The sequence below is a fragment of the Pituophis catenifer genome, unplaced genomic scaffold (assembly GCF_029215685.1).
Source record: "Pituophis catenifer annectens isolate HBS135680 unplaced genomic scaffold, rPitCat1.0.hap2 SCAF_6, whole genome shotgun sequence".
NCBI classification, from domain to species: Eukaryota; Metazoa; Chordata; class Lepidosauria; order Squamata; family Colubridae; genus Pituophis; species Pituophis catenifer.
In genome coordinates this window covers 64,492,679-64,514,675 of record NW_027256886.1, presented here as the reverse complement: position 1 = coordinate 64,514,675, position 21,997 = coordinate 64,492,679, and the positions used below count along the sequence as shown (strand labels likewise).

The window sequence follows — 21,997 nt, the reverse complement described above, 5'->3', positions numbered from 1 at the left end:
TCACAAGAGGAAATGTCCATCTGTGCTCGACTCACCCATGATATTAAAAATCTGTATGAAGCAGCTTCGGTAGATCAAATATTAGTTTAGGATGAGATATCATCAGAATGCTGCAAAAACGTAGTTGCACAGTATCACCCAAGGCCAGATATGCAGTAGCAATTGTTATTTAGCATCTGGAGGCATGTGATGGGCCAAAACAACTTTAAACTGAAGGAGTAGATTTGAGGGCTCTCCTGGGCTCCTGGGTGTTACTGCAGCAGCAGGCAGAAATCATGAGCAAGGAAGCCTTTATCCAGTTGGCATTAGAAGGCAATTGGTTTCTGTGTTTAATTCAAAATGCTGGACTCAGCTTATAAAACTTATGTGGGTTGATTCCTGTCTACCTTCTAGGGCTAGGCGATCTTCTCCTATTATCCTGTCCATGTTTTCATCTTTGGATAGAAGACTTAGGTTGCCCACCTCGAGGGAGTAACCTCGAAGAGCTTGTCCCTTGAGGTACATTTGCCCTCCCACAATTTTGTCCTTCTACAAAGCCCTGAATTTTACTGGCACATTTGAGACATTACCCTCTGGAGAGGGAGAGGGAGGAATTGAGAAAGCTTTAAATTGGATTTGTGTTTTGATTTTTTTTTAAAAAAAAAACTGAGTTACTGCAATGTTATCTATTATTGTGGGGTTTGAGATTTGTTAGAGAGTTTTGTAAGCTGCCTTGAATCTTTGGGAGCTGGCAGTGTATACATTTTTGCAATAAGCAAAAGAATACAGAGTATACATTTTTGCAATAAGCAAATAAAATATACATATGACCAATGTCAAAGTATTTAAGCCAAACAAACCAAGTTGCCAAGTCTAAAGTGAAGTATTCTGATTAACGAACATTGCATACAATCCTGACTTCTTATGTTAGCACACATGATATTGTAAGTTATTATTGTTAGCATCATAGATGCTAGATCCATAATTCATTTCCTTGGAATGTATTATTTTAAAAATTCCATTGCATATATTTATTTAGAATGTTTGCCCCCTATAAACTCAGGCACTAATAAAAGAAACATATATTTCCAAAGTGTTATTCTTTTGTTAAAGAAGAATAGTAACTCCCATGTGGAAATGACAAATTATATTAATGCCAAACAACATATACTATATAACAATAATGCCTATATTTCTAGTAATGTTGTTTTACCCATACTTAGCTTCAGCCAATTGTCTTGTAATGAAACAGTCAAAGGAAGATTGGATAAATGTTGCTATTCAAGATGGCAAATCAAGACCTTTACCTCAATATCTGGCCTTTCTTTAGGATTTTCTTTCTGCATTTGTCCAAGCAGAGCATACAGATCCTGGCTAAATTCCAGATCTGTTTCAGTTTCCATTGTATACTCTAGTGCTGCTGTTAAAGTAGCTCCCAAGGAATACAGATGGGCCTGCAGAAATTAAAAACAAAAACAAGGCACTTTACCAAGTACCACTTTGTATTTAAACCCAACTTAATGTCTGGCTCCCTGTCGGGGAATCGAACCCCGGGCTCCCACATGACAGGCAGGGATACTTACCACTAGACGATCACGGCAATCGTATACTTACCACAAACTCACTTCATTAAAACCAGTGATACCAGTGAGTTATAACTAACATTATCCGGAAGCTTCAGCTGTTACAGAATGCACTCCTCAGGCAGTTTTCTGCAAGCTGCACTGGTCCCCAGTTTTGCTTCCGGATCAAATTCAAGGTGTTGGTTATCACCTTTAAAGTCCTGCATGGCATGGGTCCAGGCTATCTGAGGAACAGTCTCACCCACACCGGCAGAAAGGGCATGCAGTGGACCCCATCTGTCAAAGAATTCTGTTGGGCAGGGTCTAGAAGAGGGGCCTTTTCTGCCGTGGGTCCCACCCTCTGGAACTTCGTGTCCCCTGAGGTGAGATCCACACCCTTCCTTTTGGCCTTCTGAAAGGGCTTGAAGACATGGCTGTGCCAACTGGCCTGGCACCCCAATGGGGATGTGGCAATCTGAAGATGGTGAATGGATTAGATAACATCCCATCTCCTCCCACCCTCTCAAAGTGTGTACTTTACTCCCGTTAGGGTATGGTTTGAGCCTAACAAGTTGTCCAGGCAATATATGTGTACTGTAACTTTAAGCTGAATATGTATTGTGTGACTTTAAAGTTTTACTGCTGATTCATTGTAATGCTGAGTCATGCTGTAATTAGTTGTGAATGTATTTAAGAAAGGTACTGTAACGTATTCAGTTGATGATAAGCTACCATAGTGTGTGGAGTTGCGATCATTGTGCTATCATTGTTGGATGGATCTGCCACCATTGTGGGTTGTGAACCAGAGTGAGTTTGTTATTCTAACCAACTACTGTTTGTGTGGTAAGAAGATTTTGTATCACTGGACTGATTTAACTGGGAAAGATTTGGATTGATTTAAAGACTATGAGATTGTTTTTTCACTATAAAGTAAACTTTTGATAAACCAGTTTGCACATCTCTTATTCATTGCTCTCAGCAACGTTTCTCTGTGCTCTACACTCTGCTGGTTGGTAACACAACAACAATAACCTTAACATTGGTCAATTTAATTTTCACTGAATTTTATATTTAAGATCTCTATTGTTTTAAAATTTTATTGAACCTTGTAAGGGAATGATTGTAAGCAGCCTAGTATCACCCTTGGGAGATGGGCAGCATATAAATTGAATGGATGGATGGATGGATATCTCATTTTGTGTCCAATATAAAAGGACCCTTACTGACATGCCATTATAGAATATTTGAAATATCTTTAAATGTATACTTTCATATTTAATAATGCGAATGCTTCTTTTTTTCTTGACTAAATACTTGAAGGGGAAAACTCTGTATTAAGCTAACATGGAGGCTGGAGTTAGAGTATAAAAAGGAAAATATTTACCCATTTCCCTGATTCCCGAGGCATATCTTTGCACTAAAACAAGAAGCAAACCCTTCACAAATACAACATAAGTAATGAACAACCTTTAACTAGTTCTACAATGTCTCAAATGAAACATTATATCAGGATTTCATAGTTCTGGGAAGGAGCAAATATGGCAGAGTTAATTATACCGAATAATGCAATTATAGATTTATGCATCACGCTAAATTGCAATATGATATGTTTATTTTTGATTTATACACATGCTCATCAGCAGGATGGAAAATAGTATCTGAAACAACTCTGACATATTGTCAACATGAATGATTCTTTTAAATTCAGGTTAAAAACAAAGCCAGTAGTTTATCAGATTTCCACTAGGTGGAGCTTTCTTCAAGTCAGTTCATTCATTGCAAGTTTAACAGAACAGGTGAAGTACCTCTGCCAAATTTTTCTTAGAACAATACCAAGAGTTATACTTTAAACATTTTAAAAGAATTATAAATTTAACTTCATTAAAACTAATGAGTTAATAGTTCTTAAGGACTCTTTTAATGAAATACAAGATAGGGGGGAAAAAGTAAGAAAGGATCAAAGCAGAAATTTCAACCTGCTGAAAATACGATTTTTTACTTATACATAAACTTAATGAAGACTGGAAATCCCTATTGCCAGGTTTCATAAAAAGCACAAGAGATGGGTAAAGGCACAGCTTAAAGGGCTTGCTACAAAGCAAACCTGGCATTTGTAATCTAAGAAATTCAGATATTAATTGGCAAAATGTCTCCTTTAAGTTTTGTTGGACAATTCAAAGGTAGAAACCCAGGGGTGAAATCCAGCAGGTTCTGACAGGTTCTGGAGAACCGGTAGCGGAAATTTTGAATAGTTCGGAGAACCAGCAAATAACACCTCTGGCTGGTCCCAGAGTGGGGTGGGAATGGAGATTTTGCAGTATCCTTCTCCTGCCATGCCCACCAAGCCACGCCCACAGAACTGGTAGTGAAAAAAATCGAAATTTCACCACTGTACAAGCCTCTCTGACATAAATTGTGAACAGAAGATCTTTAGGGCTCCCAGAGCAGTAGAGCCAGTCCAAGTGCATCTTTGTACAAATGCACCCTACATAAATGCATGCCCCACTCTTTCTTGGTTTTCCTAGAAAAGAAGGGAAACTTGGTTCATTCCCTTCAGGTTAAACACATGTAGTCCTCGACTTACGACCACAATTCAGCCCCAAATTTATGTTGCTAAGTGAGTCATTTGTTAAGTGAATTTTGTCCCAGTTTACGACCTTTCTTGGTCGTACTTAACACTGCAGCTGTTAAGTTAGTGACACAGTGATTCTGGCTTCCCCCATTGACTTTGCTTGTCAGAAGGTCGCAAAAGAGGATCACATGACCCCGGGACAGTGCAACCGTCATAAATGTGAGCCAGTTGCCAGGCATCTGAATTTTGTTCACATGAACATGGGGAGGCTGCAATGTTTGTAAGTGTGAAAAATGATTTTTTTCCCCCAGTGCTTTGAACGTTTACTAAATGAACTGTGGCAAGTCGAGAATTACTTGTATTGGTAACAAAACCAAGATCAATAATCAGAACCTATCTTCAAATAATTTTGCACGGCAGCAAAAAATGAAAAAGAGGGGTGATTGGCTCACCTTTATTGGACATGCTCTAGCAAAGGCTTAAATAAACCCTCCCAATTCTATGGAAGTTATAGACAAAATGTATATTAGTGCAATGAATAGAAATGATCAGTTTCTTTTTTTTTTTTTAAATCACAGATGAAAAAACTGAACTGAATAGCTTCTATATTAATACATGCACAGTGAATTTTCCAGAAAGGATCTAGTTATCCACAATACCTACTCATGTAGGTTGACTTAGCCTTCCATCCTTCTGAGGTCAGGAAAATGAGCATCCAGATTGTTGGGGACAATATACTGACTTTGTAAACTGCTTAGAGAAGGATGTAAAGCACTGTGAAGCGATATGTATGTCTAGGCGCTATTGCTATTGCTACTCTGTGAATTAAGATGCAGATAAAATCATACGTATTTTGCAATATGAACAACATTGGACATGGGAGAAATCAAGAGGGGTAATGGGATATAGGGATGGGAAAAACTTTAGTTATGGTGATATATTAACATTTGGACCAGATATAATATATTAAACACATGTTGTACAATATATTGTGAGTCAAAAAAACTATGGCAGTACTCAGAAATATAGCATATGGTTTTGACACTGCTTTAAAAGCAAACTTTTCTGAGACCAAATCTTGGCTGAAAAGTAAGTTATAAATATGTTAAATGCAATCAAGCAATAATTATGCTAATATATTTGGCTATTTAGCAGATAAAGTAAGCAAGTTGAGCTCGACACAGAGTTTTATATATTCTTTGAAGTGATGAGTTTCTGAGAATGATTACTATTGGGGCCTATAATCTTTTGGCTCCAAGGGGCTCCAAGTCGTGAACTGTTTAAAAAGCAATCAAATATACTGTATTTTTCACACTATAAGATACACCGGTCCATAAGACGCACATTAGCTTTAGAAGAGGAAAACAAGAAAAAAAAATCTGCCTCTGCCTCCCAGCATCCATCCGGTATTTATCTGGCTAGTGTTCTTGCAGCAAACAGCCTGGTCAGCTTCAGCACATTATCGCAGCCCCAGCACGTGGCTTGTCAGGGCTCCGCTCCATTGCGCCCACCACCGGTCAACGGAGCTGAGCTGCTGCCGCCGCCGGGGAACACTGGAGCCTTTGCTGCCGAGCAGCTGATTGGTGGTTGGATCAGCCTCCCGGAATACTGCTGATCAGTTGTTCTAGGCGGCAGGGATCGCTGCCGACTGCCGTTCACCACCAAATACCTCCACATATTGCCACATATCGCCGCCACCTATTGCCACAGATCGCCATCGCCACTGATTGCCACTGATCACCGCCACCGATCACCGCCGCCACCAATTGCCATTGATCACCGCCACCGATCACTGCCACCTAGAACAGCTGATCAGTGGTATTCCGGGAGGCCGATCCAACTGCCAATCAGCTGCTCCACAGTTCCCTGCTGGTGGTGAACAGTGGCAGAGGTGACATTTGCACTATAAGACGCACAGACATTTCCACCCACTTTGGGGGGGGGGAGCAGTGTGTCTTATAGTGCGAAAAATATGGTACATTCAACAAAAACAGTCTCGATCCTTCAAATATCATTCAGCACTCCAAGGGAAAGAAAGGTAGTTTGGTATAGTGGTTAAGGCATCAAGAATAGAAAATGGGAAACTATGAGTTCTAGTCAGTGGTGGGATTCAGCCAGTTCGCACCACTTCGGGAGAACCGGTTATTAACTTTCTGAGCAGTTTGGCAAACTGGTTGTTGAAAGAAATCATTAGGGCAGAGAACCGGTTGTTAAATTACTTGAATCCCACCACTGGTTCTAGTCCTGTCTTAGGTACTAGCCAGATAGGCAAACTTCAGCCAGTTATACACCTTTAGCCCTAAGAAGCAAGCAAGGACAACCATTTCAGAAAAACCTTGCCAAGAAAACTGCAGAGACTTTCCAGGAGACAGCACTTACTCAAAAGTGCACACAAACACACAGAAACTCTTTCAAAGAAATAATTAGAAATTTCCTGAAAGAACATGTGAGATTTCTAAGTGAACTTTTGATGCTTGTTTTTAGCTGGTTGACACTTTATACTATGCTTGATGCATATATAATGTTTTTCCATCCCATAAATTTTATCCTTACAACACCTCTGACAAGACCATGACATTAAAAATTATCTAGTATATTTGCAATATGTTATTGTTTCAACCTAGCTTTGAACACTGGAAAAATTCAAAATACAAGCTGGTTTCAGATGGAGGTGGCTGCTTGACAGAAACTTCCAGCAATTATGGAAAACCAGAGTGGGAGAAATTTATCTATCGAGAAAATATGAAAGAAGCAGATAACTGTTATCTGAAATAGAGGTGTTGAACATATGTGAGACAAAAACAAGAAAGAAATGGATAGGATATTTTAAATCATAAATAAGAAATTAATATAGATTTTTATCTTATTGCCATTGTTCCCCTTTAATTTTCTTCATTTTTGCCTTCAAATGGCATTTAAAATATACTAACTTCTCAATTGAAGTATGGAATGAGGTTCCTTGCCACTTTCTGGACAACAAACAACTGTTTCAAATCTAAATGGCAGAAATATCACCAAACACAGGGTGAAAATTATTTTAGCATGTGTATAATTGTTTTTTTTTATATTCAGCTTTAATAAAACAATCCATTTATCATATTACATTCTATAAAACCTATCTGAGCAAAGAACAGACATTTTTAAAAGAGTATGACAAACTTCTTATTCTGATTAAATTTCCATTTGAAACTTACTCAGTGAAACTCAATAATGTATTCTGTTTCGCGTAGTTATAATAATGAAAACTTTAAGCAGGATCAGAGAAAATATGCAAACCTCAACACAGAGGACTAAAGGAACAGAGGAGGAAAGAGGCCCTGAAATCTTGCACACTATTTCTAAAAGTGTATTAGTTTAAAGGGACTACCTTTATTGGATCAAGAAAAGAATTTAAACACATAGTCATAGTTTATAATCTCCCTTTCTTAAGTCAAGGGAAAATACCTTAAGCCCAAAGAAAAGAAAACATTAGATGGATCTAATTCTAAGCAGTATCATTTACAGAAATCTGCCCATAAGCACTGAAACTAAAAGTTGCAGCTGTATATACACAGATAGAGTTAGGCAGAGATAAAATTAAGGAAAAACACAGAAAGCAGAGTAGTTTTTTAAACAAGATTTTGCAGACACTAGCTGCTACAAAGCTGTTTAGAATAACGTAATTATGTATGTCTTAAAGGTTGCTAAAAGGGGGGGGAGAAATGCTTGCTGTTCCTATAGTTAATTAAATGAGTCACATTTTTAAAACCTGTATGATACAATAGCTTAGATGCTTAGATGTTCTTAACACTGAGCACTCACATACCGCGAACAACGGAAATCCATATTTGCAATCTGCGGTATCAGTTTGAATGGTAGCTTTGTAATATGGACAAATGCCCATTTGAGGCTGAGCTGACACGAGCAACGCTGCTTAGGCCCAGCAGAAGCCTACTGTTGTGCCAGTGAATAGAATGAATCTATTAAAGAAATCTCAGGTGGGAATTTATGTAGCAAACCTTATTGGAAATGTACTGTCATCTCTTTTCGGTGTAAGTGCGACTTAGGGAGAAAAGAAGGCAAACGGAATTCCCACAAGGAGAATGAAAGCCCGTAAAGATGGAAGCTTTTAAAAACTAAGCATTTCATAAAAATGCTCGGTGTTGGCACATTGCAAAAATTTATGTTTTAATTGCAAATTCGAGGCAGAAACTATTTTTTTTAAAAAGTAACATACAGTCTAAGGTAGGGATGTCAAACACAAGGACCGCAGGCCGGGTGCAGCCCATAGGGTGCTTAAATCTGGCCTGCGGGGCCGGCCTTGAAATAGCCCATGGTGCTTCTGGCAGCCAAAATGGGGTGTGGGGGGGTGCATGCGGCCTCCATGCCGCCCATTTTTGGCCTGGATGGCCTCCTGCAGTACTTTGCCAGCCAAAACGGAGCACGGGGGGGGCGCACAGTCCTCCTGTGACCTGTTTTGGCCAGCCAGAAAAGTGCTGCAGGAGGTGTTCATCTCATCTTCCCCTCCCTTCCCCTCCGGCTGGCCTGAGGAGAACTACAATGCTGATCCAGCCCTTGAAGAAATCCTGTTTGACACCCCTGGTCTAAGGTTTTCATTCTCTTTTTAAATATGTACATAATAGGCAGTGGTGGAATTCAATTTTTTTTACTACCAGTTCTGTGGGCGTGGCTTGGTGGGTGTGACAGGGGAAGGATACCACAAAATCTCCATTCCCATCCCACTCTGGGGCCAGCCAGAGGTGGTATTTGCCGGTTCTCCGAATTACTCAAAATTTCCGCTACCGGTTCTCCAGAACCTGTCAGAACCTGCTGAACAGCACCCCTGCTTATAGGTTGTTCCACAATACTCTCCATTAATCTGTGGTCCCATTATTAACTGAGAGCAGAATGCTTGGGCATGTTGTGGCCCCGCCCTCTGAGCCTATTTCATCGGAGGAAGAAGGCTCCAAACATGAAGAAGAGGAGTCGGCCAGGCCTCCCTCTCCAGGCCCCGCCCCTCTGGCACTGCCTCAAGTGCCAGCCGAGGAAGAGGAGATTAGCCAGGAGCCAGGTGTCTCCGATGAGAGTGAGGGAGGTGATCTGTCATTCCTGGATCCACGCCAACGAAGGCATGATAAACGGTTGCAGCAGTTAAGGAGGCGTGCCAGGGATTATAACTGAGTCACTGGACCACACCCCAGAGACTATATAAGAGAGTGTGGTGGCTGTTTAAGACTCTGTGACGAACAAAAACTAACTCTGGCTAGTCACTTGAACAACGCCTAAATCTGCCGAAGGTTCCTTGTTTTGAACTGGACTATTTGCAATTTGTATGTATTTTCTGTTTATCTGATGAAGTAAAGCCCTTGGCAGTCGATGCTTGTATAGCTGCCAAGTTTTAGATAACAACCTGTGTGTGTGCCAAGTGCTTTCTTAACCCTCGGCTGGCTGTGTTTGTGTGTGTGTGGAGACGGGGACAGAACAGGGCATGCTCTCATTCCCTTGAAATCTGTAGAGCTCAGCCTTCAAGACTAAAGATGCAGTTCTGGAAGAAATGTAGCGAGCAATAACACATCAGCTAGGAAGATACGCGTGTTACTTCTCCTTCCTCACTAAATAATAATTTAGATTTTTATAGACGATAAAGTCGTGCTTATTTGAACAGCCTTGGTTCCTGAATTCTTGTGCCTAATAGACCATTTCTTCTCACTTCTATCTTCTGTAAATACATATAAGCTGGAAATTTTGCTACCTACATTTCTATTTGTATGGAATTTAAGAACAACTCACCTCATCCCATTTGACAACTAAATTATTATTGCTAAGTCTATGAAAAATAAAATTCTAATGTTTTCTATGACTTACAAAGTACAGGAGAACATTGGAAGGAGTCTTAGAATCAATATTTTGGTCAGTTTGTTCTAGGAGTCAACGTTTTATAGAGGACTCCCAGATTAATCTTTAGCCCAAGGACAACTCAGTGATATATGGCCTGTAAAGCTGTTTGCAATAATTGCATTTTTGGCAGGTTTTTTTTGAATACTGGGACTTCCAGTTTTCAGCAAAACTGCACCCATAGTGAACCACTGGCTCACTTAGCAATCCCAGCATTCACTTTATGACCCCCGCATTCACTTAATCTATTTTTTGACCATCATAACATTTGATCATAATTGGCAGACTCCATTACAGTTATATGTCAAGGACTATCTGCATTGTAAAGTCTGAGAGCCTCTTAATTTATGAGATTGTGCAGAAGTGGTCATCAACAGATTAAGAATATGGCGTCATGTTCTATTGCACTATTATTTCTGACTCAGGAGAGGCTGTTTTGGTTCTGGGTCAACGTTTGGATGCAATGGCCAGCAGGATGGAAACTGATCTGATGCTGATCAGTTGTTGCTGAATCTATATAACAGCCTACGGATAGGTTGCTTCCAGATGTAGAAAACACTTGCAGATCTGCATTCCCATAGGAATCGATACATCACTTAGCTATATTCATGGATCTAGCAGAGTCACTAAAAGCCTAATTGACAAAGTCCTTCAGTTCATAAAACAATTATGTCTCCCCCTGGATAGGGGACAGCTTAGGCAATTGATACATGCCCTGATAACCTCAGTTTTTAATTACCGTAATTTATTCTGTGTAGGGCTGTCAATATGATGGAAAGCTGGGCTAATGCAACATTGAGCAAGTTACTGCCACTGCAATATAATGTTATTTTAAGAATTTTACTGGCTGCCACTTTGCCACCAGGTCAGGTATAAGGTTGTAGTATTAACCTATTTAAGGCTAAATATGCTCAGTCTGCCCAATGCAATCATCTTCAGATGATGCCTGTAGCTATTTCATCTGATGCCATGCAGAAAAATACATTATCAGAGGTAGCTTTCGTTTTTAGAATCTTGGCTGGTCAGAAATAAAGCAAATAAACAACAATAAGTTGTTTAAGTTTTTTTTAAAAAATCACCTTGACATTTACAATTTCATAATTGTATTCTTGTGTAACCTGTGACCATTTTCGCAAGACAAAATATATTTTATAATGTATTGAATTTATTTTAAAATGCTAGACACCGGGTAGATTTTTTTAAGACATAAGTACTCTTGATCTTTAGTTCACCATTCTGCTCAACTGAGTTCTCAAGTAAGCTTACAATAATTTTTAAAAATACAAAATTTTTTAAAATAGAGTAAAGGTAATATTGAAGTAAATTAAAAAATATTAATTGAGACATTACTGAACAGATGTGAGAAAGCTACATTAATTTGATTTTACTTGACCTTTTATGATAATAAAGTATCCCTTGAAGACCTGTGCAGTCCTACCAGCCAAGATTTCAGAAACAATAACTAATAATTAGAAATACATCAATGCATATGATAGAATATCTAACAGTCCCCTTTAACTTTACTGAATTCCTGATAATGTTAAGGGTTGGATTGTGGATTTTTGTTGGCAGAAGTATGGAAGTGATTTTTAATTCTTCCAGGATGTTTTTTAGATTTCTCAGTCTAAGCCACAATCCTGGAACTTCTTAGCAATTTCACTTCCCTATATTAGCTGGGTCTGCCAAGTCTAAGCAAGGTAGGACAAATACCACACCTGCTCAGATATCACATTCTAGCAAGACCCAACCTAAGAGGGAATTCATCTTAACATTCCCACACATATGGAGTCGTTGGTGCTCTCTGAATTCTGTTGCTTGCTTACCAATGTTTCATTACCCAACTAGGCAATATCATCAGTCATCAGACTCACATTGATAATATACCTAGTTGAATAGGAAACATTGGCAAGCAAACAACTAAGTCAGATAGCACCAAGGACTCCATAGTTCAACCCTGAGCTACACATATTCTCTTCTATTGATTCCCACACATGCTGAACTTCTTACTTTTTAATAATAGAATTTAAATAATAGAATTCTCAGTCGAAAACCAACACTGATGAGGCCTTTGGATATCTGATCTTGGAAGCTAATGAATTAGTGGGCATAATTAAGATTCTAATGCAATTCAACCCTAAATAACATTTAAGAGTTATTAGACTAGGAAGATTCATGTGTTAATTATCCAGAAAATAAAATATTCCAACATTATTTTTAGAGTCAATACCAAATAAAGTTGCAGCTTGCTACAATCTTTATAATTAGCCCATGAACAAATACATACAATGAAACACACAAAACATGAAAGTATGCTTATTATAAAGGAATACATTTATCAAACATTTATCAAACCAAATAAAAATGGCAACAGAGGATTTATAGAATACATTTTGACTGAATTCTAGAGGAGGAACCAGATAGATATTCATATTTTGGAACCATACCAAGCATTTAACATTTTTAAAACATTTCTTTACAATTAAAGACGTTCTGAGCTGTACAAGAAGAGTTCATTACTTACCTCAAATGTGTTACCAGTTTCATCAATCTCTGGTGGGACAAAAGCTCCTTCTGGATCATCTTTAAAAAAAAAAATCATATTGAAAGATTAAAACCTTTTTAAAAAAGAGCCCTGGTAGTGCAGCAGACTAAAGCACTGTTATTAACATCAGCTGCCTGCAATTACTGCAAGTTCAAATCTCACCAGGCTCAAGGTTGACTCAGCCTTCCATCCTTTCTAAGGTACGTAAAATGAGGACCCAGATTGTGGGGGCAATAAGCTGACTTTGTATAAAATATACAAAAGTATGAAGGCTATTGCTTAACGCATTGTAAGCCGCTCTGAGTCTTCGGAGAAGGGCGGCATATAAATCAAATTAAAAAAAAAAATCAATTCACGACAGATCAAAAATCAATAAATGGTAATACTTTAGCTTAAGTTTAAAGATGTTGGTTTTTATTCAGAGCGATGAGTGTTCGGATTTTCCTCTTTGTAACATAATCTCTTCTTATAAACCACCTGGAGTCTTTATAATTTTGCAAAACATATAAATGTATGTGATAGATACATTAAATACAATGCTCCAAACCATTTAAAAATAGGTTGAGTCTAATTTCATGTTAAAAATATCTACGTTAGTGAGCAAAGCGAAGTTTTTCAAACACAAAATCTACGACATTTTCTATGTAATACATTATGCAGCTTGGGTGGAATCGCATCAAATTTTTAAATGGAGCATTGGAGAAAGAACTTGCTGTCAATATGTTGATCAAAGAATGTATTTGCATATCAAGTGTCTCAATTATTTTGTTTTAAACATTCAAGTACAATGAAGAGACTATTCATAGCCTTTCAAATCTGCTCAGTTCATGCTTTTTACACATCACAATCGAAGCCATTGCCTCATTAGTAAGAGAGACAATTCTATCAGAACATTTTCCACAGAATGTGTTCCCTTGTCATTTCAACAATTACATTGGGGTGAAACGAAACTTAAAAATGTACTGTTAATGCACTTATGATGAGATTTAGCAGCCTCAATAATGCTGGTATTATTATAAAATATGTGTGTGCGTTTGTGCGCGCGCATATGCGTGGGTTAAAAACCACAGAACAACCTTGTTGAAGCTCTCTGGGGCTGTTCCATTTGTTTAATGTTTAACAAATACTGTCAGTCATATATCAATATATTTCAGAAGAACACCGAGGAATTTGTTTACATTTAACTTCATATCCTTAACATTTATAATGCATCAGTTTCTAGAAGACAATACGATCTATAAAGTTGAAAGGGGTGGGTGGGGGGAATGAATCTTCCAGAGTTCTAATTCCACTCTGCAAAAATAAATGTCTTGAGATTTAAGAAAGTAACAGCATGACATCCCAGCATTCTCTGTCATCCTCAAATATCCCTAAGAATTACTTAATCAACTACATAAATCTTGAAATACAAAGCTCATGAAAGAGATACATGGAAAAATTAGGGAAAGTTTCATTATTCTGGTTCCTGTCCTGCACCACACCAAGATCTTGCCCCAAAAGCAGGACCAAGTAGGAATCAACTTCCCAAAATGGGCAAGTTAGAAACTTGCCTGTGGAAGGATCCAATCAAGAACCAACACCACCAAAACAATCAATCATGATCAAGCACAAGCACAAGCCCTAACCCTAACCAATCAGAAACCAGCCCTCTCCAGCCTGTACCAATAGGAAGCCAGCTTAGCTAAAAACCAATCAGAAGTCAGTGGCTGTAAAGACAAGACTCCTAATCTTGTTAGCAAACAGTCTAACAAGCAAACAGTCCCTGTTTGCAAACCACCTTGCCTCTGAAGATGCCAGTCATAGTTGCTGGTGGAACCTCAGGAAGTCTATTATCTGGATCATGGCCATTAATCCCTGAAGCTCAATTTATCACAATTGGGATCAATGATCTCAATGACTGCAATTCCAGCTCTCAGCTGTAGTTGTTAAGCAATCACAAAGTGACTCAGGAGGTAGGGGAAGCCTGGCACCCACCATCATACATAAACCTGTCATGGACTTCAGACAGCTACAGGGCCACTGGTGTGCAGAAACATGTCACAGGTTGGGGTCCTCTTCATGCCCCACCATACCCAGGTCCATTTACTTTTGACTTTTTCTGCAGTTGCAGAAAAAAACCTTCAGAACAATTGCCTTCCCTAGCTTTCTGGTCAGAACAATAGCAGAAGATACTCCTGGACAAATCTAGTTGCTAAACTGCCCCACGCTTAATAACACATAATCATCATTTTAGCCATTGTCTATCCACTGCAGGATGAAGGCCTCTTCTGCATGTTTTCAATCCATATGGTCCCAAGTTTTCTTTTGCCAATTGGGCCTGCGATACTTGCTGATGTCATCGCTCCATCTTGTTTTAGGTCTCTTTCATTGACTTTTTTTTTTTATCAAGTGGGATCCATTCTATGACTGCCTTAGTCCACCTGCCATCAGTTCTTCTTGCTGTGTGACCATCCCATTTCCATTTCAATTCTTTTACTCTCTTGTTGCTATCATATACTTTTGCTTATTCTCTAATCCATGTGCAGGTCCTTCTATCTTGTCTTGTAATGCTGAGCATATATCTTTCCTCTTTGTGCCACTCTTAGCTTTTGTATCGATTGTTAGGTTACTGTCCATGTTTCGCTGTCATATGTTAGAGCAGGTAGCACACACTGATCGAAAACCTTTCTCTTCAGGCATAGGGGGAGGTTGTTCTTGAAAATGATGCTTAGCTTGCCAAATGCTTGCCAACCACATTTAACATGCCCTTCAATTTCCTTTATTGTATCACCTTCCATTGAGATCCATTGGCCAAAAGATGTGCTCTTCTACATCTACTCCAGATACAAAATATTTTCTCAAGACACATAATACTATCATACTATACACAGATATGTTATAATGCCCCATTATATAAAAGCCTTGATTATAAGTAGAATCAGGTGATGGAATAAAATAAATTACAGAAGCTAAACCTATACCAGATAGACAATAAACTAGAATAATATATATTCCTCTGAAGCTGATCAGCTGGTCATTTGATTAGAAAATATGACAAGTGAAATGACAGAAGGGAACAAGCACGTGATCTTTAATTAGTTTCTCATACAACTTTAAGGGATATCTCAATAAACAATTACACAAAAGGATGTTGGAAAACAGTATTTACACAATCTGTGGGCATCAGTTTCTTTAATGATACAGTAAGTATTCCCAAGGGACACGGTGGCTCAGTGGCTAAGACGCTGAGTTTGTCGATCAAAAGCTCGGCAGTACAGCGGTTCAAATCCCTAGTGCCGCATAACAGGGTGAGCTCTCATTACTTGTCCCAGCTTCTGCCAACCTAGCAGTTCGAAAGCACATAAAAATGCAAGTAGAAAAATAGGGACCACCTTTGGTGGGAAAGTAACAGCGTTCCATGCGCCTTTGCCATTTAGTCATGCTGGCCACATGACCACGGAGACATCTTCGGACAGCACTGGCTCTTCGGCTTTGAAATGGAGATGAGCACCGCCCCCTAGAGTTGGGAACGACTAGCACATATGTGCAAAGGGAATCTTTACCTTTACCTTTTAAGTATTTCCAATTTTTTGACAAATCATGAATGTATGAAAAAAAGTTTCCATTAAGTGGCTGCTCATGAGATGTCAGCTTGGCATGGATTTTTGAAATCACATACTCTTCTAATGATCCATCAATCTACAGGAGGTAACACACTATAATTTGTTAGACACCGGGGGAAAAAATCTAGTTCACATAGAATGCTCTGCCTGATCTTATTAATGAGATGTTAATACCAGCATAGGCCCCATGTAACATCCTAGAAAAAAATTATGCATATCCTTCGGAAGTTAATCAGCATGCTCCTGACTGAACAAACACCAGCATTAATTAGGACAAGTAAACAAGAAGCTATCTGTGTAGAGAAACTGTGGAAGGAACTCCAACATAACATATTCATGACAAATTATTCATATCTCCACACACTCAATTTTTCCTCAATCAAGTGAGGCTTTAAAAACACTAAATTTTCCAAGCTACAACATGAGGACAGTTCTTAATAAAATAGATATCCAAAGGTAGAACTTCAAAATTATGAATGTTCCCAATATGGTTTTTCAGTTGTGCATTTGTATGCCAGTCTATTAATTTACATGATTTTAGAATGAACTAGTACACTGTATTAACTGTAAAATGAGCATGGTTTTAAAACTGGGAGGAAGAAATCTATCGATAATTTGTGCTCTGCTGATGACACTGCTCTGGCAGCTGAAATACAAATTTTCTGCAAACCCTAGGAATAAAAATCGAGGAATGTAGTGGAAAAAAATGAGGTAGATTAAATGTAAAGAAGACTCAACTAATGATAACAGGTTCAGCAAACAGCCTTAGAAAAGGCAGTGAAGATACTGAAGTGATGGATAACCTTTGCCTCTTAGAATCAAGTATTAACAGCAAAAGAAATCGGCAATCAAGAAATATGCCACAGACCAATACTTAACAAGACAAGAATGAAAGCTTTGGAAAAGTTATCCAGATGGTGGGATGTGTCTACTGGAATCATGCAGGAAATGGCTTCTCTGTCGCACTCTATGGAAGCAAAAAAGTTGACTTTGAAGTACTAGAATAGAAAGAGAGAGAATTTTGAATGCTTCTCTTTGGGGAAGACTCCTAAGAATACCATGGATAGCCAGGAAAACAAATGGATCATCAAACAAATACAACCCAAAATGAGCAGACTCAAATTATCCTATTCAGATGTGAAGATTTCTTTAGTTCTCTGGAGAAGTCTGTAATGCTGGGGAAATTGGAAGGAAGGAGAAAATCAAACAGTCCAAATTCAGACCATGACTTGGAAGTAGTCGAATAAACAACATCCATACTAATTTGCATCACATAAAAAGGTATTTAAATACCAGTGTTCTGACACACAAGCACATTTCAAAACGCACGGACGATGTCTCCTCGAACAGTGATGAAACATTTGCAAACTAATTGCCAAGCTCGGAGCTCAAACCAACAACGTAACTACCAACCTGAGCTACTAATATTCAAATAAATTTCATTTTAGAATGTAGCTAACCTGCAAAAGAAACCAAACTGGCTTTCCAAATATGATAGGGTTGGAAAAAAGGCAATGAGGATGTAAATTCATTACAGTTTAAGTCAAGGGTGTCCAAACTTGTCAATTCTAAGACCTGTGAACTTCAACTCCCCGAATTCCCCAATTCTCAGAATTCCTCAATTATGTGAGCTGAAATCCACAAGTCTTAACATTGCCAAAGTTGGACAGCCCTGGTTTAAACTAAAGCCCAAAGACAAAATGCATATCTTAAGTCAGTACTGTAGAGCCAATGAGTAGACAAAGTTACTCTAGCCATATTAGTGCTAAGTGGCTTTCCAATAAAGTTAGAGGAGGTATTTAGAGAGATATCACTGTATATTGCATTGTAATGTACTGGAAGTAATACAATTGCTTTGCTAAAATGGGAATTTGAAAGTTAACGTGAAACATGGTAAAATTTGTCAGGCTGGCATGACAGAAATGAGTACATGGACAAAATTATCTGCTCCATTTATTTTGGGTCACATAGGGAGCTTGAGCAATTTAATATCTTCCAAAGAATATAATGGAAATATTTAAGAGGAAAATAATATATCATACCTGCAATGGGCCCATTGAGACACTTTTCCACTTTGTTTTAATCTAAAATTTTCTCTGAATCCTAAGAATTTACAAGATCCTTCTTCTATCAAAACCTTCAGGACGTTTCAATTTTTCCCCCCTGTTGCTATCTTTTCAGTATTATCTGGGAAGTCTTATTTGCCAATTGTTTATATCAGCAGTCCCCAACATTCACATTTCTGTGGGCTGGTTGGTGGCGGCCGGGAGATGGGCTGGTTCTGCCCAAGTGGTGGATGCATGCGCACAACTCTATTTGCACAAATGGAGGGCACGCACACACACCGCTTGCGCAAATGGAGTTTTGCACGCTCTTCCGCTCACCCACAGCTTGTGCAGACCAAGGGCTAGGGACTCCTGGCCTATATTATCTGCTCTTTAATATTTATATTTCTACTCAACTAAACATGAAACATAGGTACCCATCCACAACCTTCACGGTGAGGCTATTTCTCCCCAATTTTAACCCTTGATCTATTTTCTCCAACATCTTATCAGAGTAAGGTTCTTGGTCCTATTTTCTGGAGCTAAGGTCATAGCCCTTCAACATTCCACTGTGATACAGTGTTCTTTCTGAACTTTTCTGCTAAGTAATAAACATCTCAATACTTCAATACTTCAACAAATTTAAGAATAGCAAACTCCAAAATCTATCTTGGGGTCCCCCCCCCACTGTTTCCCAATATCTTAAATAAAAACATCTATTTATGGTTCAAAACAAACAAGGAAATATTCCCTAGATTTGTACCAGATCACTCTTTGTATTTTTCAGAGATCTGATCTGTCACAATTCTGTTTTTCCCAATACAAAGAGAGCATTTCCTTTTCTTTTAAATTATCTTCTTATATTGTTATGCACAGAGACCCGGATACAAAAATTCCTGGCTTACAAACTACACTAACCTATCAATCTTCCCATCCATTATGTGGATCTTTTAACTTTTTTTAAAAAAAACTCACAACTTTCACTGAAAAGAACCAAGAATAAGGATGGAGTGAAGCTGGTTACAAAGAATGCTGATGCTTCAAAAACTTCCCAAGTATCCTGAAGTTAATTGCAAACTGATTCTTTCCACCATAAAAAGATAAGACACTACGAAAACAGATTCAGATGAAGGTTTCCTTAAAATAGCACCTATGGTGGGACAAAGGGGGAGTCAGAATGAGAAAAGTAGCACCAGGCATTGTGATACAAGTCTCACACCCCTTTTCAAGTGTGTTACTTCTGACAGAAGAAGCAAGCTCCTGAAGATACCCATTGTTCCCTATGAGCAGGTTTTGTTCTCTTCACAATCTTCCTTTAGTAAGTAAAGTGAAATTGGAAGAAAGGTGGATTCCTCCAGAGCCATAGGACATGGTGCTTACAGAACCTTGAGGCTTGGCTTCTAGAGATTTGTATAATGTCAATAGGAAAAGCTGTAAGAATATTGGTCCCTGTCCATGGATATCATTCACACTGCCACCCACTGTTATCTACCAAGCTACAATTTCACTTATAAATCTAAAGCATCAGAAATATCAAACATACCTTCCAATTCATTCTTTGACTTATCATCTTGCAACACAACCTATCAGAGTTAATCAAGGTTTCCAAAATGTCACAAATCACACATAAGCTCCGGGCCGGGGGGGGGGAGGCAAAAGAAATTATAGCTTCTTTGGCCATATCAAGAAGTTGAAATGTTAGATAGCTTCAAATATGGCGAGTTCTCCATCAATGTACTAACTTTACTTTTGCTTATTTCTCATCTCCCACAATATATTTTGTCGCATAGCCATGCTTTCTTAGCCAATTGGTAATAAATGCACAAAGATTACACCCCTGTTGCATGACCTGCATTGGCTTCCAGTTTTCTTCCAGATGCAATTCAATGTCCTTTAAAGCCCTACATGGCATGGGACTAGATTATCTGAAGCACTGATTCTCCCAGAGAATATCTATCCATCCTACCAGAATGGATAGTGGGGCCACACTCCACGTCCCTTAGGAGGCAGTTCAGTGACTTAATGACGCCGGAGATGGTCTTTGGTCCAGCGGTTTGAGTCCTAGCACTGTATGGCGGGATGAGCTCCCATCACTTGCCTCAGCTTCTGGAGTTCAAAAGCATGTTATACACGAGTAGATAAATAGGTACACTTCAGTAGGGAGACTAGCTGGCACTTCTTGCGGATGGTTAGAATCCTGCTGGTGCTGCATCTTTCCAGTTGTGACACCCGTTTGTGAGGTGGCTTTGGTGGAGGGAGAAGACCCCAGATGACACAGCAGAAAAGCCACTCATCTTTCTTTCTGGTGTAGTTAGCTCATCCTGTGGTGCACCTTGGGACGCGCGCGAGCGTGAATCAAATAGATCTAGCGATGTTAGGCAGCCAAACTACTACTCTGCATTAGCATTGTCCTTTTCTGGCTAATATAACATCACCCTACACTAAAAAGAAAAAGAAAAAAGTAAGAAACTCCAGATTCTTTCCTTTAAATATTGCCATCTTATGGGAATTTTCAAACATACCATTTTTGTGCAGCTATGGAACACCCTCTTCCCTGTGATTGACAGATCTCTATCTTTCTATCCTTCCAGAAATCATTTAATATCTGGACCTTAAAACCTGGTGAGCCCAGGACGGGATGAGAATGTGGGTGCATCAGAGGCTATCGCACCAGGTTTTTCTGTTTTTAGTTTTATCGCTGTTGATTTTTATGCCGTTTGTATTATTTTATCCTATTTTTATAGTGCTTTATTAGTTGCAAGCCACCCAGAGTTGTTTTAAGGGGCAGCTATATAAAAGTTTTAAATGAATAAATAAAATAAATGCACAGAACACACATAAAATCTGTTCACTAAAGGAAAGGGGGGGTTGTTTTTGCTAGTTTTAGCTTTTTATATATTAAATAATGTATGTTACCACTAGAGCTAGTTAATGTCAGCTTTTCTCCAATTAGAATATATAATGAACACTAAATATATAATCTATCTATATATCCTCTCTTGGCTCTCAGATTCTGTTTTTGTTTAAAAACATTCATATAAAAGCATGGTAGCATTTATTGCATAAAATCATCTGGAAAATACAGACTAGAACAAAGAATTAATTTAGAACCACATTAAATTTAATCTAGTAATCTTTGTTCAATACTATAACACCTACATGAACATACATAGTAGATATAACCTAATTTAGCTTGACGTGAGCTGACATTCATTGTTGCATTTAAGAAATTATGGTTCACACTCTAATTAAAATCCATGTAGAAATCTGACAGAGAGAATATAATGTTTCACTACATTTTCTCAGTAGGATTTTTTTTTTTTTTTTACTTTTCAACAAATCGTCTACCAGCCTGCATACTTACCACTGATCTGTTCCATGAAGCATACATTGCCATTGGTGTTAAAAGCCAAAGTGTCAGGAGTAATGCAAAGGGTCTGGAAGACTGTAGAGTGGGCAATGTTCTTCAAAGACTGACTACACTCCAGACAAATAGCCCAAATATCCTGCTCAGTAAGACAGCTATCTTGCAGTGAAAGAACATCAGCGAGCGACACATTCTCCTGCCAAGACAAGAATTCAGAATTACTCCACATTTCAGCACAGTGAACCTGATGAAGCTAGCTCCAGGTAATGCATAATCCACCAACCCAACACTTTTCCAAAAAGTTCAAAGCTTTCTAAGACAAAAACCTAAAAGGTACTTGTATTTCAGGTTGTACCTTCATGGTCAACTGTTCTAAACCTGCTTACTAAATTCTATTTTGCTGTTTTAGATTTCTTTCCCCTCTCTTTCAATGTTTCTCTAATTTGTAGCTGCA

At 38.5% G+C, this 21,997-nt stretch overlaps 1 protein-coding gene across 1 annotated transcript in view; it reads right to left on the bottom strand.

The window, feature by feature from the left end:
- KNDC1 (kinase non-catalytic C-lobe domain containing 1) overlaps positions 1–21,772 on the bottom strand; it is a 67,570-nt gene extending 45,798 nt beyond the window's left edge. Inside the window, exons 1-3 of the mRNA XM_070945617.1 lie at positions 21,541–21,772; positions 12,509–12,567; positions 1,287–1,433 (exon numbers count right to left, since the gene is read on the bottom strand). Of these exons, the coding sequence (XP_070801718.1) occupies positions 1,287–1,433; positions 12,509–12,567; positions 21,541–21,772 (438 nt within the window). The remainder of the gene's footprint in view (positions 1–1,286; positions 1,434–12,508; positions 12,568–21,540) is intronic.
- Positions 21,773–21,997: the final 225 nt, after the last annotated feature.